At 38.5% G+C, this 15,186-nt stretch overlaps 1 protein-coding gene across 1 annotated transcript; it reads right to left on the reverse strand.

The window, feature by feature from the left end:
- Nucleotides 1-8,428: 8,428 nt before the first annotated feature.
- LOC110874930 (P-loop NTPase domain-containing protein LPA1 homolog 2) lies at nucleotides 8,429-13,418 on the reverse strand. The gene is made up of 8 exons (XM_022123260.2): nucleotides 13,150-13,418; nucleotides 12,912-13,068; nucleotides 11,837-12,159; nucleotides 11,660-11,741; nucleotides 11,141-11,536; nucleotides 9,905-10,600; nucleotides 9,712-9,822; nucleotides 8,429-9,122 (listed from the first exon to the last, which is right to left on the reverse strand). Exons 2-8 carry the CDS (start codon nucleotides 13,056-13,058, stop codon nucleotides 8,655-8,657), a joined length of 2,223 nt encoding a protein of 740 aa, XP_021978952.1. The 5' UTR covers nucleotides 13,059-13,068; nucleotides 13,150-13,418; the 3' UTR covers nucleotides 8,429-8,654.
- Between the last annotated feature and the right edge of the window lie 1,768 nt (nucleotides 13,419-15,186).

Consider the following 15,186-nt stretch of genomic DNA (forward strand, 5'->3'; position numbering starts at 1 on the left):
AAACTTAGAAACAAGTGAAAGGAGGATAAAGGATACATGATCCTTATCCTTAAATATTTGATATATAAAAAGTTAAAGAGTTTGAGGTTAGATCATTACCATAACGAGGATCCTTCGTTGGCTAAGGATCCTTCAAGGATCATCATTGGCTAAGGATCACGGATCCTTAATACATGAAGTATCTTTTCAAATGGACAGCATTCCAAGCACTTGGTAACAAATCACCTTCCATTGTCAGCAAGCGATATGCCCCCTTTCCTGCTTCAGCTTCAATCAAATAAGGGCCTTCCCATTTCGGTGCCAACTTTCCATCAGCAGGATTGGTGGTATTCTGAAATGCTTTCCTTAATACCATATCACCAACTTGGAATTTCCTGATCCTGACATTCTAGTTGTAAGCTCCGGCCATCCTTTGTTGATAACTGGCCATCCTTATCCTTGCTAAATCCCTGAGTTCTTCTATAGTATCCAGGTCTTGAACCAAGTTTTCAGCATTTCCTTCAGGATCACGGATACTTGTTCTTGCAGTAGGAACCACCATCTCTGTAGGGATCACCGATTCTGCTCCAAATACCAAAGAGAATGGAGTTTGACCAGTAGCATTCTTGGGAGTTGTCCTATCAGCCCATAATACATAAGGTAGCTCTTCTGCCCATTTCCCTTTCTTGGATCCAAGTTTCTTTTTCAAGTTGTTGATGATGATCTTGTTGGATGATTCTGCCTGGCCATTAGCTTGTGGGTGGACTGGTGTTGATGTTATCATCTTAATCCCCCAGCTGTCACAAAAGTTAGTAGTTCTACTCCCAATAAATTGGGATCCATTATCACATACTATTTCAGAATGGATACCAAATCTAGTAATAATATTTCTTTTGATAAAGGATATCACTTCTTTCTCTCTGACTTGAGCAAAGGCTTCAGCCTCTATCCACTTGGAGAAGTAATCAGTCATAGCAAGCATGAACACTTTTCCACCAGGTGCCTTAGGAAGCTTACCAACTATATCCATTCCCCATCTCATAAATGGCCAAGAGGAGGATATAGGATGCAAAAGTTCAGCTGGTTGATGAAGGATATTACTATGTCTTTGACAAGGATCACACCTTCTAGCATAATCCACAGCATCCTTCCTCATAGTAGGCCAATAGTACCCTGTCCTCAGGATCCTTGAGAATAATGCCCTGCCCCCAGTGTGATTTCCACAATCTCCTTCATGAAAATCCTTTAAGACTTCTTGAATTTCAGGATCCTCGATACATCTTAGATATGGACCTGCAAGAGATCGTTTGTATAGCATGTTATTCAATATTGTAAATTGAGATACCTTAATTTTGAAAGCTCTGGGGTTTTCTCCTGTAGGGATCTCTCCATATTGAATATGTCTCATGATTGGAAGGATCCAGGATCCTGATTGCGGAGCATCACTGGGTATGATCGCCGAATCCTCTCCTATTTCCATAGCCACATGATCCTCTATAGCAGGATTCAGGATGTGGATAATAGGGATTTTGATATCTTCTGGGATCTTCAAGGATGATCCTAAATTAGCCAGTGCATCAGCTTCTGCATTCTCTTCTCTTGGTACCTGTGTCAAACTAAAGGATACAAAAGAGAGTGCCAATTCTTTGACTATCTCTAAGTATTTGATTAGCTTTTCACCTTTAACAGCATAGGATCCATTAAAGTGATTAGTGATTAATAATGAATCTACATGTACCTCAAGATACCTGATCCTCATATGCTTGGCAATTTGCAAACCAGCTATCAAGGCTTTATATTCAGCCTCATTGTTAGTAGTTTGGAATTCACAAGCTATAGAATGGGGTATTATGCCCCCCTGTGGCGATTTTAGTAGTATTCCAAGCCCTGTTCCTTTAACATTAGAGGCTCCATCAGTGTAGAGTATCCAAGGATCCTTAGTTTCCTCTAGTTGTTGGACTTCTAATTCAGCTTCCCTTTGCAAGTCACTACTGAAATCTGCCACAAAGTCAGCTAAGGCTTGGGATTTAATGGCTGTTCTAGGCTCATATCTTATATCATAAGCATTGAGCTTCACTGCCCACTTAGCCATCCTTCCTGACATTTCAGGTTTCTTGAGAACATTCTTAATTGGAAAATTAGTCTTAACAATAATGGCATGAGTTTCAAAATAATGTTTTAATTTAGTGGATGCCATGATTAAAGCAATGATAAGTTTTTCTAAATGTGAATACCTGGATTCAGCATCAAGCAAACTCTTACTTACATAATAAACAGGATGTTGTGTACCTTGGTGATCCTTAACAAGGACTGCACTTACTGCTTTTGAGGATACCGCTAAGTATAAGGATAATATATCCCCTTTTTCTGGTTTCATCAAGGCGGGGGCTGAGGATAGGTAATCCTTAAGAGCTCTGAGGGCACTTTCATGCTTCTCAGTCCATTCAAATTTCTTGTTCTTCCTCAGGATGTCATAGAATTCCTTGCACTTTTCTGAGGATTTGGATATGAACCTGTTCAAGCCTGCGATCCTGCCTGTCAATCTTTGCACATCCTTAGTATTGGCAGGAGATTTGATATTCACAATAGCCTTAATTTGTTCTGGACTTGCTTCAATGCCCCTCTTAGTCACCATATAGCCTAGGAATTTACCTGCTTTAACACCAAAATGACATTTGGAAGGATTTAGTTTCATATTAAATTTATCAAGGATATTGAATGCTTCCTCCAAGTCTTTAAGGTTATCCTCAGCCCTTTTAGACTTAACCACCATGTCATCTATATAGACCTCCATAGTGTGTCCAATTTGATCTTTGAACATCATATTGACTAGCCTTTGATAAGTAGCACCTGCATTTCTTAGTCCAAATAGCATAGCAATATAACAATAAATACCAGTTGGGGTCATAAAGGTTGTATCCTCTTGATCAGATGGTTCCATTTGAATTTGTTGAAATCCAGATGAAGCATCCATAAAAGTTAACAGTACATGACCCGCGGTAGCATCCACCATGGAGTCAATATGGGGTAATGGGAAAGGATCCCACTGGGCGTGCCACTAAAATTAGTGATATAATCTCTAAGTGATTCATTTTGACCTTGAGTTATCCTATACAAATCACTAGTTAATCGTTCAAACTTTCTACTACAAGAGAATTGGTTATTAAACAAGTTAACTAGATTAGCAAATGAAGTAATAGAGTAGGGGGGAAGACTTAGCAGCCATTTAAGAGCTGATCCTGTGAGTGTGAATCCAAAACCGTTGCATAGACATGCTTCTTTCAACCTCTCTGGGATGGGGTTAATCTCCATCCTTTCTCTGTATTGAGCTATGTGTTCTTTAGGATCTGTGGAGCCATCATATAACTTCATGGTTAGTATCTGGAACCTCTTGGGTATCTCAGCATCACAAATAGGTGGTGCAAAACAAGATATCTTATGGCTCCCATCTGAAATTTCAGGAATAGGCTTAACTACCCCTGGAACACTGGATATCATATCCTTGAGCTTTTGTAATTCTCTAGCCATAGCTTGATTGATACCTGTACCCTGCATAAGGCCATGGTTAGTGGTATAAGAATTATTGAAAGTGTTACCTCCCGGTGGATTCAAGCTTGGAATCCCGGATGTGTATCCATATTGTCGAGGCTCTGGTATGATTGAAGGACCAGAAGAAGCAATGGTTTGCATTGGAATGAAGTCTCCTTGATGGACATCAGAACTTCCAGGTTGCAAACTCCTTCAGGATCCTTGACCCTGCGGAACATTGGATCCTTGATGCACTGTGAATGGGGGTCTCGGAGGATAATCCATGGATCCGAAAACCTGAGAGGATCTTTGAGGCTGAAAGGAGGATCCTTGAATATGAGAGGATCCTTGAACTTGAGAGGATCCTTGAACCTGAGAGGATCCTTGAACCTGTTGCGTCCCCATGTATCCTCCTGAGCTGGTGAAGGATCCTTGATGCTGAGAGAGGGATCTTGCTGGTTGAAAATAGGATCCTAAGGCCTGAGACGTTGCTGAGGATCCATAGTGCATTCCTCTTGTTCCACCCAAGTATTGGACATCTGGGGCTGCAGAATGCTGGGAGGTTATGACCGGAGTGTCGAAATTCAAAGATCTGGGCATCAATGGGGAATGATCCTCTGCCGATCTCTTCTGTTTCTTGATATCTCCAATTTCTCTGAGAATCCTTTCGTTAGTCTTATCCTGCTGCTGTATGTGATCCTTCATCTGCAAAATTAGAGTAAAAAGGTCACTAGTAGTAGGAGTATAAGATGCAGAAGAAGTTGGAGGTTTTGAGAAAATAGGAGTCGGTTTCTTTTCAGCATTCTTCTGGGATCCAGAAGGTGGCGGAGGCAAAGGTGGAACGCCCTGGGATGAATTGACCGTAGACATTGCACTTGAAGTGTTCTTCGCTGAAGAAGCCATCTGCTTGGTTGTAACGAACCGAAATGATCACAAAAATAAGAATTCCTTAGGAATGAAGCACCAATTGCCCCATGGTGGGCGCCAAACTATTTTGGTCAAAAATCAAGCAAAGATAATGCAACCAAATCTTTATGTGTGAGGTGTGATGCTTGAATCAATGAACAATATTAAGGATCACTCTGAAATGTAATGAACAAGTGACACAGAGATTTATACGAGGAAAAAGCCCTTGATCAAGAGATGATCTCCGGCATAAAAAACCTCGGGTGATGGAAACTACCGATCACCAACTCAGATTAAACAAGAAAATGTATTACAACTTCGGATGATAGCGAGCTAATTACAAGGATCACTATAGTGTAATGTGCAAAAAAGTATGTAATCGCCAAGTGAATTGTCAAGAGCTAGAGAGAGCAGTTGCGAGTGTGTGTGTTAAGCTAAAAATAGCCAAGTGTTTCTATTTAGCTCGCTATCCCCTTTAAAAAAGGAAAATATCTAAGCTAACAAACATTCTGCATTTTGTGCAAGTCCTCCACGAACTCCATAACGTCCACTTTAGTTAAGCACGTGCGGAATAAGTATGGAATATGCTCCAGGAATATTGCCAAGACCAAGTCCAAGCTCGTACTCCTACAAAACAAGATCATATACAAAGCAGGCAATCGTTAGTGTAAGGATCACTATGATGATCCATGATCCTGATCCCACAATAACCTCTGAGGATCACTAATTCAATAGAATTGAGGATCACTAAGCCTGACAGTAGTTGAGGATCACTGATCATTGGAAAATCTTCCCCTAACAAAAAGAAAATATCACAGTAAAAGTACAATGTCAATGAATAAAAACGCATAATAATATTACAAAGTCATTTGAAATATATTAAAAAAGACAATAATATTATAGCCTGATAATTATGAATTAAACTATTAAATGACCAAACATAGATTCATTACTATTCACGTTTTGAATTGTTATAGTGTAGAATGGCAAAAAAAAGGAACACAAGCATCATTCAGATCATCATCAAACATCTACATCTGGTTCCGGTTAGGTTAAACAATTGAAACAAAACCAATTAGACATGAGCCTATAATGCTTACTAAACAATTGAAACAAAACCAATTAGACATTGGCCTATAATGCTTACTAGATTAGAAAAAAAAAATTAAGCATGGACCTCTAATGACTTAAACTATACTAATTAAATTCAAGTAATTGGGCTTAATTTTTGCACCATAAATTTGTTTATTATGTAATTCTTTTAGAAGAAAACAAAACAATGGTGTTTTTTTATATAAAGACAATGGTGTCGGTCGTAAAAAAACAATGGTGTCGCTCGAATTTTTCCTATTATACGTTGTATTTGCTACACAAAATTAAATGATGTCGAGCAACACCGTTGTTCAAAGTGTGGCTCCGCCACTGGATGGGTTTTAAGTGGTTCTTCCTTCGAAACATATTATACTTACGCACAAGCTTTTACACTTCAATAAGTTGGACCTAAAACTTTTATTTTTCCATGATAAATGTTTGTGTGTAAGCTAAATGGGGTAATAACTATAGTTGCTCTAACAGGAGTTTATTTTCTTTGAAATTATAACTGGTTTAATCCTTAGTGATTCTTAATGTGTTTAAGAAACAACCTAACATATTGTTTAACATTTAGTTGGTTAGGGATCATCTTGTCCCTTCTTTATACACACTTGCTACTTTTAATTTCTCTCTCACTTTTCTAATTAGCAAATAGAGAAGTTGCAAATGCCAGGAGGGTCAGAATAAGCTCAATCAGGTGTGGAATGAAATCGTTTATCGTTAGCTCCTAGAGCATTTTGCATGAACATTTAGATGGTTATGAATTATAAGTGGCTGATGTTGTACATGCTAGTGATGAAATCACTTCATCCCCTAATCTTCTTTTATGACCCTTTGATGTTTCTAATGGTTTTCTTTTCAAATATCAATGAAAGAGGTAGGGAACTCTAAAGGCTATGAGGGATTATGCTAGTTAGCAATGGACACAATAGACAAAAGAGTAGCGACCGTTGGGACAAATGTCACTTATGAAACATCGCGACCATGGGTGTCAAGTCGCATAGTTCACTTACAACATACAAGCTCACTACACCTGCAACATAAACCTTTTATGACGATAAAAAGTGTGAAGTGAAGTGTGATCTTTCCACTAAAAACTTGTGTACTTGTTATAATAGCCATGGAAAAAACACACTTAATCAAAGTTTCTTTTCTCTTTATATACCATATTGCTTTACAATTAGGCTGGACAGTATGGGGTAGCGCCCCCGTCCACCTCAGCCGAAAAAGAGAATACCCCCCCCCCTCCCATTTTATAGGCGGCATTAGGGGCTGCCATTGATTGTTCGCGAGGGCAATAACGAGGGATAACTGATGTTTTGTAGGGCTAGATCAATTTAATTCAATAATAGGGGGCACCATTGACCATCTGGGGTCTTATTCCATTTCTTAGTTGTTAAAGGGGGGCACTATAGGACTATTGGTTGATGTGGCGTAATATGGTTGAGGTGGCACACTGGAGCTCCTAGGGGCTTTAATCCATACCCTCCAACCTTAACATCCCAATATCATTTTTAGTTATTTTAAATCATGGTAGCTCAATAGTAACCCGATATCATTCCACACGAAAAAGGGCAATTACAAAGCAATGGCAGGTAGTCGGGCAACAAGTTGCGCCGCCACCCCCTTTTGAATAGAAAAACCAATTCTACTAAATACAAAGTTTGAAACCTTTGGCGAGGAAGAATTACTATTAACGACTTTTTGAACCCGATTCAAGAGTCGCACAACGTCAGGAGCGAGACCACCAAAGGTATCAAATGCAAACGGGACAAACACATGTTGATTCTCCTGACAGGCTTTCTCATGTTTTGCCACTTTGCTCGCCTCTGCCTTGAGCACCGCTTGCCCTACGACAAAACCCTTGTCCTCGAGCCCGACAAGGAGGGAGACTCCAGTTAGATCTACACAAGCGTGTTTCCCCCCTTCCCATCCAAATACAAGGATGTCCGCCGGGCGTAAAGTAGACCTCCCCTCTAAGGGGTCAGTCAGGAAATTTACTGGAGCTCAATAGTTAATCGTCCTTAACCACCAAGTTCAGCATCGGTAAGGGTGTGTTCCCGAGTTAAAAATCCCTCCCCATCCCTCCCCTCCCCTCCATGTCTTTCCAAATTGGAAAGACTATTATCAGGCAAAAAAAACTCCATTTTCCCTCCCCTCCCCTCCCCTCCCCCTGTTAAGTGGATCTCTGGAACACAGCATAAGAGATGCATAGCTTTATTATGTATTTGAAAGTAATCCGTCACGAAACTTTTTGAGTTCAAGTTCTTTCATAGAAACCTTTTATTTGCTACATCGATAATCTTCATTTAATTAAAGGGATAAAACACTAACGACAGCTATATGTAAAATCGAATAACTATATATAATATTATTTAATACGTGCTTATGAATGTACAAATATGTGTTCGTTAACTTTTAAAAAAAGTTGAAGACGTATCTGTGTTGGATTTTTTTTCTCTACGTTCCGTTTTGTTAAAAACAGAATTGTATTAGAGAAGAGAGTTTTTTTTTGGTATCGTAAGCCATACGAGTGTCAGCATCGTACTGATACTAGGACGAACTAAACCCGCTCTGATTGAACAACATCAGTACTACTCGAATAGAGTTTCCGTCGAGGAGTCCCCCTAGTTATAAACGAAAACCTTTACCATAAACTGCATATGAATTTTCTATAATACACTCTTGTACATTTCTCCATATATTCCATTATTTTCGTATCAAACCTTGACATGTGGAAAGACCAAAAAAACAATAAATTTCCAATAATACACTCTTGTTTCCCAAAAACTGAGTTTGACCACTTACAAAATTATCATAAATTCAACTAAACCACTTACCATTCCTGATATTATGATAGTTATTTGTTCATCATATAATTCTCGTAATAAAGTTGAATAAAGAATGCATGCTAGGTGTTCGATGAAATGATAAAGAGAAATTGCACCTATTGTAAAAGACTAAAACGTGACAATGTCACAAACACCACAACCACGCCACCCCATACAAACCATAAGCAGACTAGTTTTAACTAAGGACTAGAACAAAAGCTCGACATGGGTACAAGAGTTTTAATGGTGGGTGCCACAAGAAATATTATAAATGATACAAAGGTTAAAAATGATTAAAACCACCGGAAACGAACAGGCTCAAGACTCTGCCTTTACACCGCTTGAGGCTCTAGAAACGGGCGTGCTAACTCGCTCATCTTTCACAGAGGACGAAATGCTGTATGACCGCCCTCTGACTCTAAGGCTTCCCGAAGATGGCAATCTTTTCGCGTTAACCACTAGTGAATCCATTACAGGCTCGTCTTTCCCAGAGGCGGAAATGCTGTAGGACCGCCCTCTGACTCTAACGCCACCCGAAGATGGCGATCTTTTTGAGTTGATCACTTGTGAATCGGTTGCTGACTCGCGTTTGTTTTTCAAAAAGCGGTCAAGATTTTGTTTATACTTGTCGGTATGAGTGCTTGTTAGTGTATCGCGTTGGTTGCCGGATATGTTGGATTCAAATTCTACATCGGTGTAGTATCCGTTTTCTTGAATATCCTGCATGGCAAGATCATCATACTCCTCATCTGATTTAGTTGATTCCTCATCAACTGACCCTTCCATCTACATACAATAAATAAAGTAAAGAATATTATTACAACAATAGTCTATGTGACATTTGGCTCACTGGAATTGAAATCAGTATCCCAACGCCCCCTAAATCTTTAGAGTAAAATGCCAATTTCGTCCCTGAGGTTTGGCCAGTTTTGCGACTTTCGTCCAAAGGTTTGTTTTTCCGCCTTTGGATCCAAAAGGTTTAAAATCTTGCCATTCTCATTCAGCTCGTTAACTCCCATCCATTTTTCTCCGTTAAGTCAGGGGTATTTTCGTCTTTTTTGTTAACTTAAAAGGGCAATTCGGCCTTTTTCACTTTATGTACAAGCATGTAGCATAATGTACAAGTATCCAAAAAAAGACGAAAAATACCTTTAAGTTAACAAAAAAGACGAAAATACCCCTGACTCAATGGAGAAAAATGAATGAAGTAAACGAGCCGGATGAATATGGCAAGATTTCAAACCTTGTGGATCTAGATGCGAAAAAAAAAACAAACCTTTGGACAAAAGTCGCAAAACTGGCAAAACCTCGGGGACGAAAATGGAATTTTACTCAAATCTTTAAATAGAATAATTTAAAATAAACTGAACGGTACCTCTTCATGCATATGTTCTTTGGCATCATCACTAAGATCCTCATCGCTATCATCTTCACGCGTATCATCTACCTCTTCATCACTACCATACGCTGACATCTCTTCTTTCAACTGACATTTCAAGACTTCATTAATTTAAACTCAAAAAAAAAGCTTTTTTTTTTTTTTGAAAACGAACTAAAAAATAAAATACCTCTTTAGCATGTCCTTCGGAGACCTTAGGTGAACTACAACATGAAGAATAATATTTACTACCATTATCAGTAAGCTCACCTCTCGAGTCCTCAACACTACTAGCATGACTAGTGCACCCAATGTCAGTCGGCCAAGCACTAATTCCAAAATTACCGAATTGCAGGTTAACCGATTCAGATTTCCCGATTCGCACCGGTTCATACATCGGCACACCTAACCCATCTTCAGCAGACCACGCTTTCGCAACCGAGCCATCATCATTCAACAGAGCCATTAAATGTCGTGAAGAGCCTTGTCGTTGAATCAACTGAAACATTCCTTTTGACCCAAGTGAATTAGCCGCACACTGGTTTCTATACTCTTCATCAACTACCGAAACCGTGTTCGTGGTGGGATCGTAAAGCTGTTCTCCAGCTTCGCGTCTTCTTAAGCAGCTGAAAACCGTTGCGTGTATTGCCGCAACACTTTTGTCAACGTTTGTGTTGTTTATCTTTGGAACTAGATGTTTGTCGGCTCGATTGCATAGGTATTCTTGTATTGTTCTGATATTTCTAATGTACTTTACGTATTTGTTTTTGGCGGGATCCAGAGTCATATACTTTGCACGAACCGCGAATCTTTCCATGTGTTTGTCTTCATTTGTTATGTATATCATGAACGGTATGATTGACGGATGTTTCTTCATTAAACCCATCTGCATGTTATATAAAATATTGCATCAGAGATGGAAACAAGAGGTGGAAAACGGCCTTGTAAGGCATCCCTTTTGTTCATCAGAATTTTACTTAACATTTCTAGAGTAAAATGCCATTTTCGTCCCTGAGGTCTGGCCACTTTTGCGGCTTTCGTCCAAAGGTTTGTTTTTCGTATCTAGGTCCAAAAGGTTTGAAATCTTGCCATTTTCATCCGGCTCATTAACTCCATCCATTTTTCTTCGTTAAGTCAAGGGTATTTCCGGATGGAGTTAACGAGCCGGATGAAAATGGCAAGATTTCAAACCTTTTGGACCTAGATACGAAAAAACAAACCTTTGGACGAAAGTCGCAAAAGTGGCCAGACCTCAGTGACGAAAATGAGATTTTACTCTAGAAATAATAATCTAACTTTTTGGAAAGACGAACTCCCCCCCCCCCCCTGTTTGGCCCGTTTCCTCTTAAAGTAAGTGTTTATATTTACCTGTTTAACCCGTTCGATATCCACCTTTAATGGAAATAAAAAGAAATATATTACATACCACAAAATTAAGGCTCAAATGAACACCCTCCACAACAACTAATTCTTTCCGTTCTTCCCATGCGGTTATAAGCCGATCAAGACTATCAATAACCATCTCACTCTGTGCCTTGAATCCCTCAATGGCCATTTGTTTAGGGCTAATCAAGTCAACTGTGGTCAAACCAGAACCATCCTTAGATGCGGGTTGATTTGCGGAAGCATCAAATCCACCGTTGACTTCTTTTTTAGCCTTTCTTTTGGCCTTGGCTTCAGAAACAGCAACCGGATCTAAATGTTCACCTGCATGGTAAGTAGAAGACCATAGGAGTGGATTTTGATTTTCGTCAACGAAACTTCGCATCATATGCCGTATTGAATCTGTAGATATAACGGTTGTGATCCCTAACCTGCTGGCCTGCAATTTATGAACAAAAATATATAACACAAATCCATCATCGGAAAAAGACAAACGTAAAATATATAACATAAATCCATTAACGGAAAAAAGATAAATGTTTATGAAGCAAGATGGTTATACCAGCAAAGCCGACAATGTCGATTTGCCACATCCACTGGTACCACAAAGTAACACAGTAACCGATTCCTTCCTTTCACGAATTCTGAAAAATTAACGTATATCATATAGGATGAATGATGAATCACCCGTTCACGATATAAATTTAAATCAAACAAACATATAAATCCAAATAAGTACCTGCAGGCTAAAACAAAATCAGCTCTTTGATTGGGCCCAACATACTTATATTCAGACAAAGCATCACAAACAACATCTACGAAAATCCTCCGTTTGACAACAACCGTCGTGCGTTTCTTGTACAAATCAAAACGCTTCCCATCTTTTTCCTGACCCATATGATCACCTCCATTTATCTTATCAGACCTATTATTAATATCACAACTATTCTCTTTCAGAGGGTGCACTTTCAACAAATCATTCCCCCAGTGAATCACATCTATACCACCCGAACTATCATCTAACCCTTTCTTCCTCATAACTTCAAACACCCTTTGACTTATCTGTGTCAAAATTAAATCACACTCAGAAGTCAAGCATCAATAAGAACCATCGTTGTCAAGGCGCGGGACGCTTAAAAATGAGAGCCTAAGATAAGCAAGACGCATAGCATAAACATATCATTTGTTTGAGGTTTTAGACACGTTTTACGCTTGTTTAGGGCTAGTTTCAAGGGCGGATCTAGACCACTTTTGTGGGTTCCTAGGAACCCATTCGGTTTGGAAAAAATGGAGAAAATTAGTGAGAACCTCTTATAATTTAAAAAAAAAATAGTGAGAATTCATGAGAATCTACCAAAAGAACCCAGTGAAAAAAGTTCTCAGATCCGTCACTGGGCCTAGTTTACGCTGGTTTCAGGCCATTTTTCGATGTTTCAGACAGGTTTCCCTAGAATTTGCACAATCCTGCCAAAATTTTCAAAATTTGACCGAAATTTGGCCGGAATCTGACATCAATTCGGCCGAAATTTGGCTAGAACTTCGCCCAAATTTCCCTATACGCATGCCCGAAGAACTTTTTACAACAGAGATTATGGCAAGTCGCTTTCCGAAAAAAATCACATGATTTTTCAAATAAAAACCTAAATAAATCATCTAAAATCCAACAAAAAATCCATCATCAATTATAACAAGTCGCTTTCTACACAAAATTACAACCACAACAAACATCACTTTCAATCAAACAGTATGAATATCATATAAAATCATATCAAATCATTAAATCAAGATTCGATTGGCACCAAACAACAACAAACCTTAAACGCGTGACGCGCTTTACATCCCATCAACTGCAAAGTACTCTGCAGAACCGGCCGCGTATATCGAAACGACGATTCATCATCCTTCCCCTTCGTTTCCTCATCATCTTCCACCACAACATACAGCAATTTCACCTCCGGCATCTCCGTAACCCTAACAACAAATCATTCATCATCAACATCATACATTTATTCAACAAACAAGATGAGAAATCAGCATAGATTGATTGCTTACGTGGAAGCTTGGGCTGATGAATTAATTAGGGTTAGAAAAAGTTAGGGTTACGAAATCGCCATGAAGAAAAGGAAAACATTCAGGGGTGATGACGTCATTGGTGATGTCACCTGGTTTACACGCATCAGCGGCTGCAACAGTCCACGAGTCTTCTCTTGTTTTGTTTCTCTGTCTAATCTAAAGTTGTTGGTGTTGAAGATGTCGGAGATTGGTTGACGGGTTGTAATGCATTCGTGACGGTTTGTGGAGTTGTTGATTTGGTTGCATTGTATTTATAAGGGGTTTCTTTCTTACAAGTTAAGATATGTTATAATATTGATGATTTTGTCAATAAAAATGTGTTTTGTGAGTTGATATATTGTTTTAAAGTATATTATACATGGAAAATGAAAGTTTGTATTTTAATTAATATATAGTACTTTGAATTGGGAAGATAATCATGCAAATATTTAGAGCATTCACATTCTATCCACCAAATCTTGAGAGATGGGTTTTTAAATTATAAAAAGTGGTTTAAGTGGTTGTGAGTGGAGGAGAGAGAAAATGTTACTGTTCATCTGTATATTTGAGGGGACACTGTTCACCCTGTATAATTTTTTAATATATTTTGAAAGTGGTTGTGAGTAGAGGAGAGAGAAAATGTAATATATATTGAAAAGGAGAGAGAAAAAATATTTGTTTTTAGTGGAAATATATTGATATAGGAGTTGTTTTTTAGTGGAATGTATGTATATTTTTAGTGGATTGGATGTGAATGCTCTTAGGTAAGGTAGATTATAAGGAGAGATTATAAGGAGGGTAAGCTGTAGACAGTTTTACCTCTACCCCGTAAGAATAGAGAGGATGTTTCAAGTGAAATACTCGACTCGATAGTAGTTTTACATCAAGTCTTGGACATAAGGCATATAACACTCATCAACTGGGATAAAGGTCTATTAGTGCATGTACCCCCCCCCCACATTATTAACCGTCCCCCGCTTTTAACGTTATTTTCAAAAAAAAAAATAGTGAAATAACGTTAAAATTGGAGCACTTTCATTTTTGGCCCCCGAAGACCGACACATGCAAATAAGTTCTAAAAGGATTGTATATCTTGATGAGTTTAGAGTTAAGTTTTACTTGGTAAATGTTTTGATGTCTCGTTGGCTAAAGCGGAAGTTATTGGTTTTCGATGATTTGATCACGAGTTAAAAGTTTGTGCATAGATGGAATTAACTAGTTCAAGTGAATTAGATAACCATCACTAATGTTGTAGTGGTGGCCTCATGTATTTAAGTTCCACCTATGGTAGGTCCGGGTGAGTTTTCCCCTTCAGGTCTCAAGTTCGAGTCTGGGTGATAAGGGTTTCCCATTGAGGGGTTTAAATTGGGGATCTATTGTGCGAGGGAGCTCTCTAGCGCGAACCTGGTTAAGACAACGTATGCTAGACCTCCCGACATTCGCGAATAATTCACATCTTTCAAAAAAAAAAAAAGATAAAAACGAAAGAGGATTTATGGAAAATTTATTATGCTTGCCACTCACTGTGATTTTTGTATTTTGGTAATTATCTTATATATAAAAGTGTTGTGGTTTTAAATCATTTCAAGTGTAAAATTATGTGTATTTACGTTTAAAAATTTGATTTTGGATTTTATATTTTGGTAATTTGACATCTAGGGTGGAGATACAATAGCAAGTTTATTTGGTTAGGAAGCCTAGGAAGTGATCTTGACCATCCATTTAGTTAATCAAGGGCTAAGATTAAATTAGGGAAATTGAAGGGGAGAAAAGAGGCGCGTGAGTTTGTTTAGGAGCATTCTAGTCAATCCAAGCCAATAGTTTCTCTCTCCTCCAATTCCCCCCTCCCCCTTTTTAAACGTTAATAACTCTTTCATACGACATTATTTTTTTATAAAAATTGCACCAAAAAAACGAGCGTTTTTTATCTTTAAAACGAGTATACTATTGCTATATTTTCAAAAAAAAAAAAATTAAAACCCAGTTGCGTAAAACGCAATAGAAAAACCTCCAGTTATGTAAAACGCAATGAAAAAA

The sequence above is a fragment of the Helianthus annuus genome, chromosome 1 (assembly GCF_002127325.2).
Source record: "Helianthus annuus cultivar XRQ/B chromosome 1, HanXRQr2.0-SUNRISE, whole genome shotgun sequence".
Classification (NCBI taxonomy): domain Eukaryota; kingdom Viridiplantae; phylum Streptophyta; class Magnoliopsida; order Asterales; family Asteraceae; genus Helianthus; species Helianthus annuus.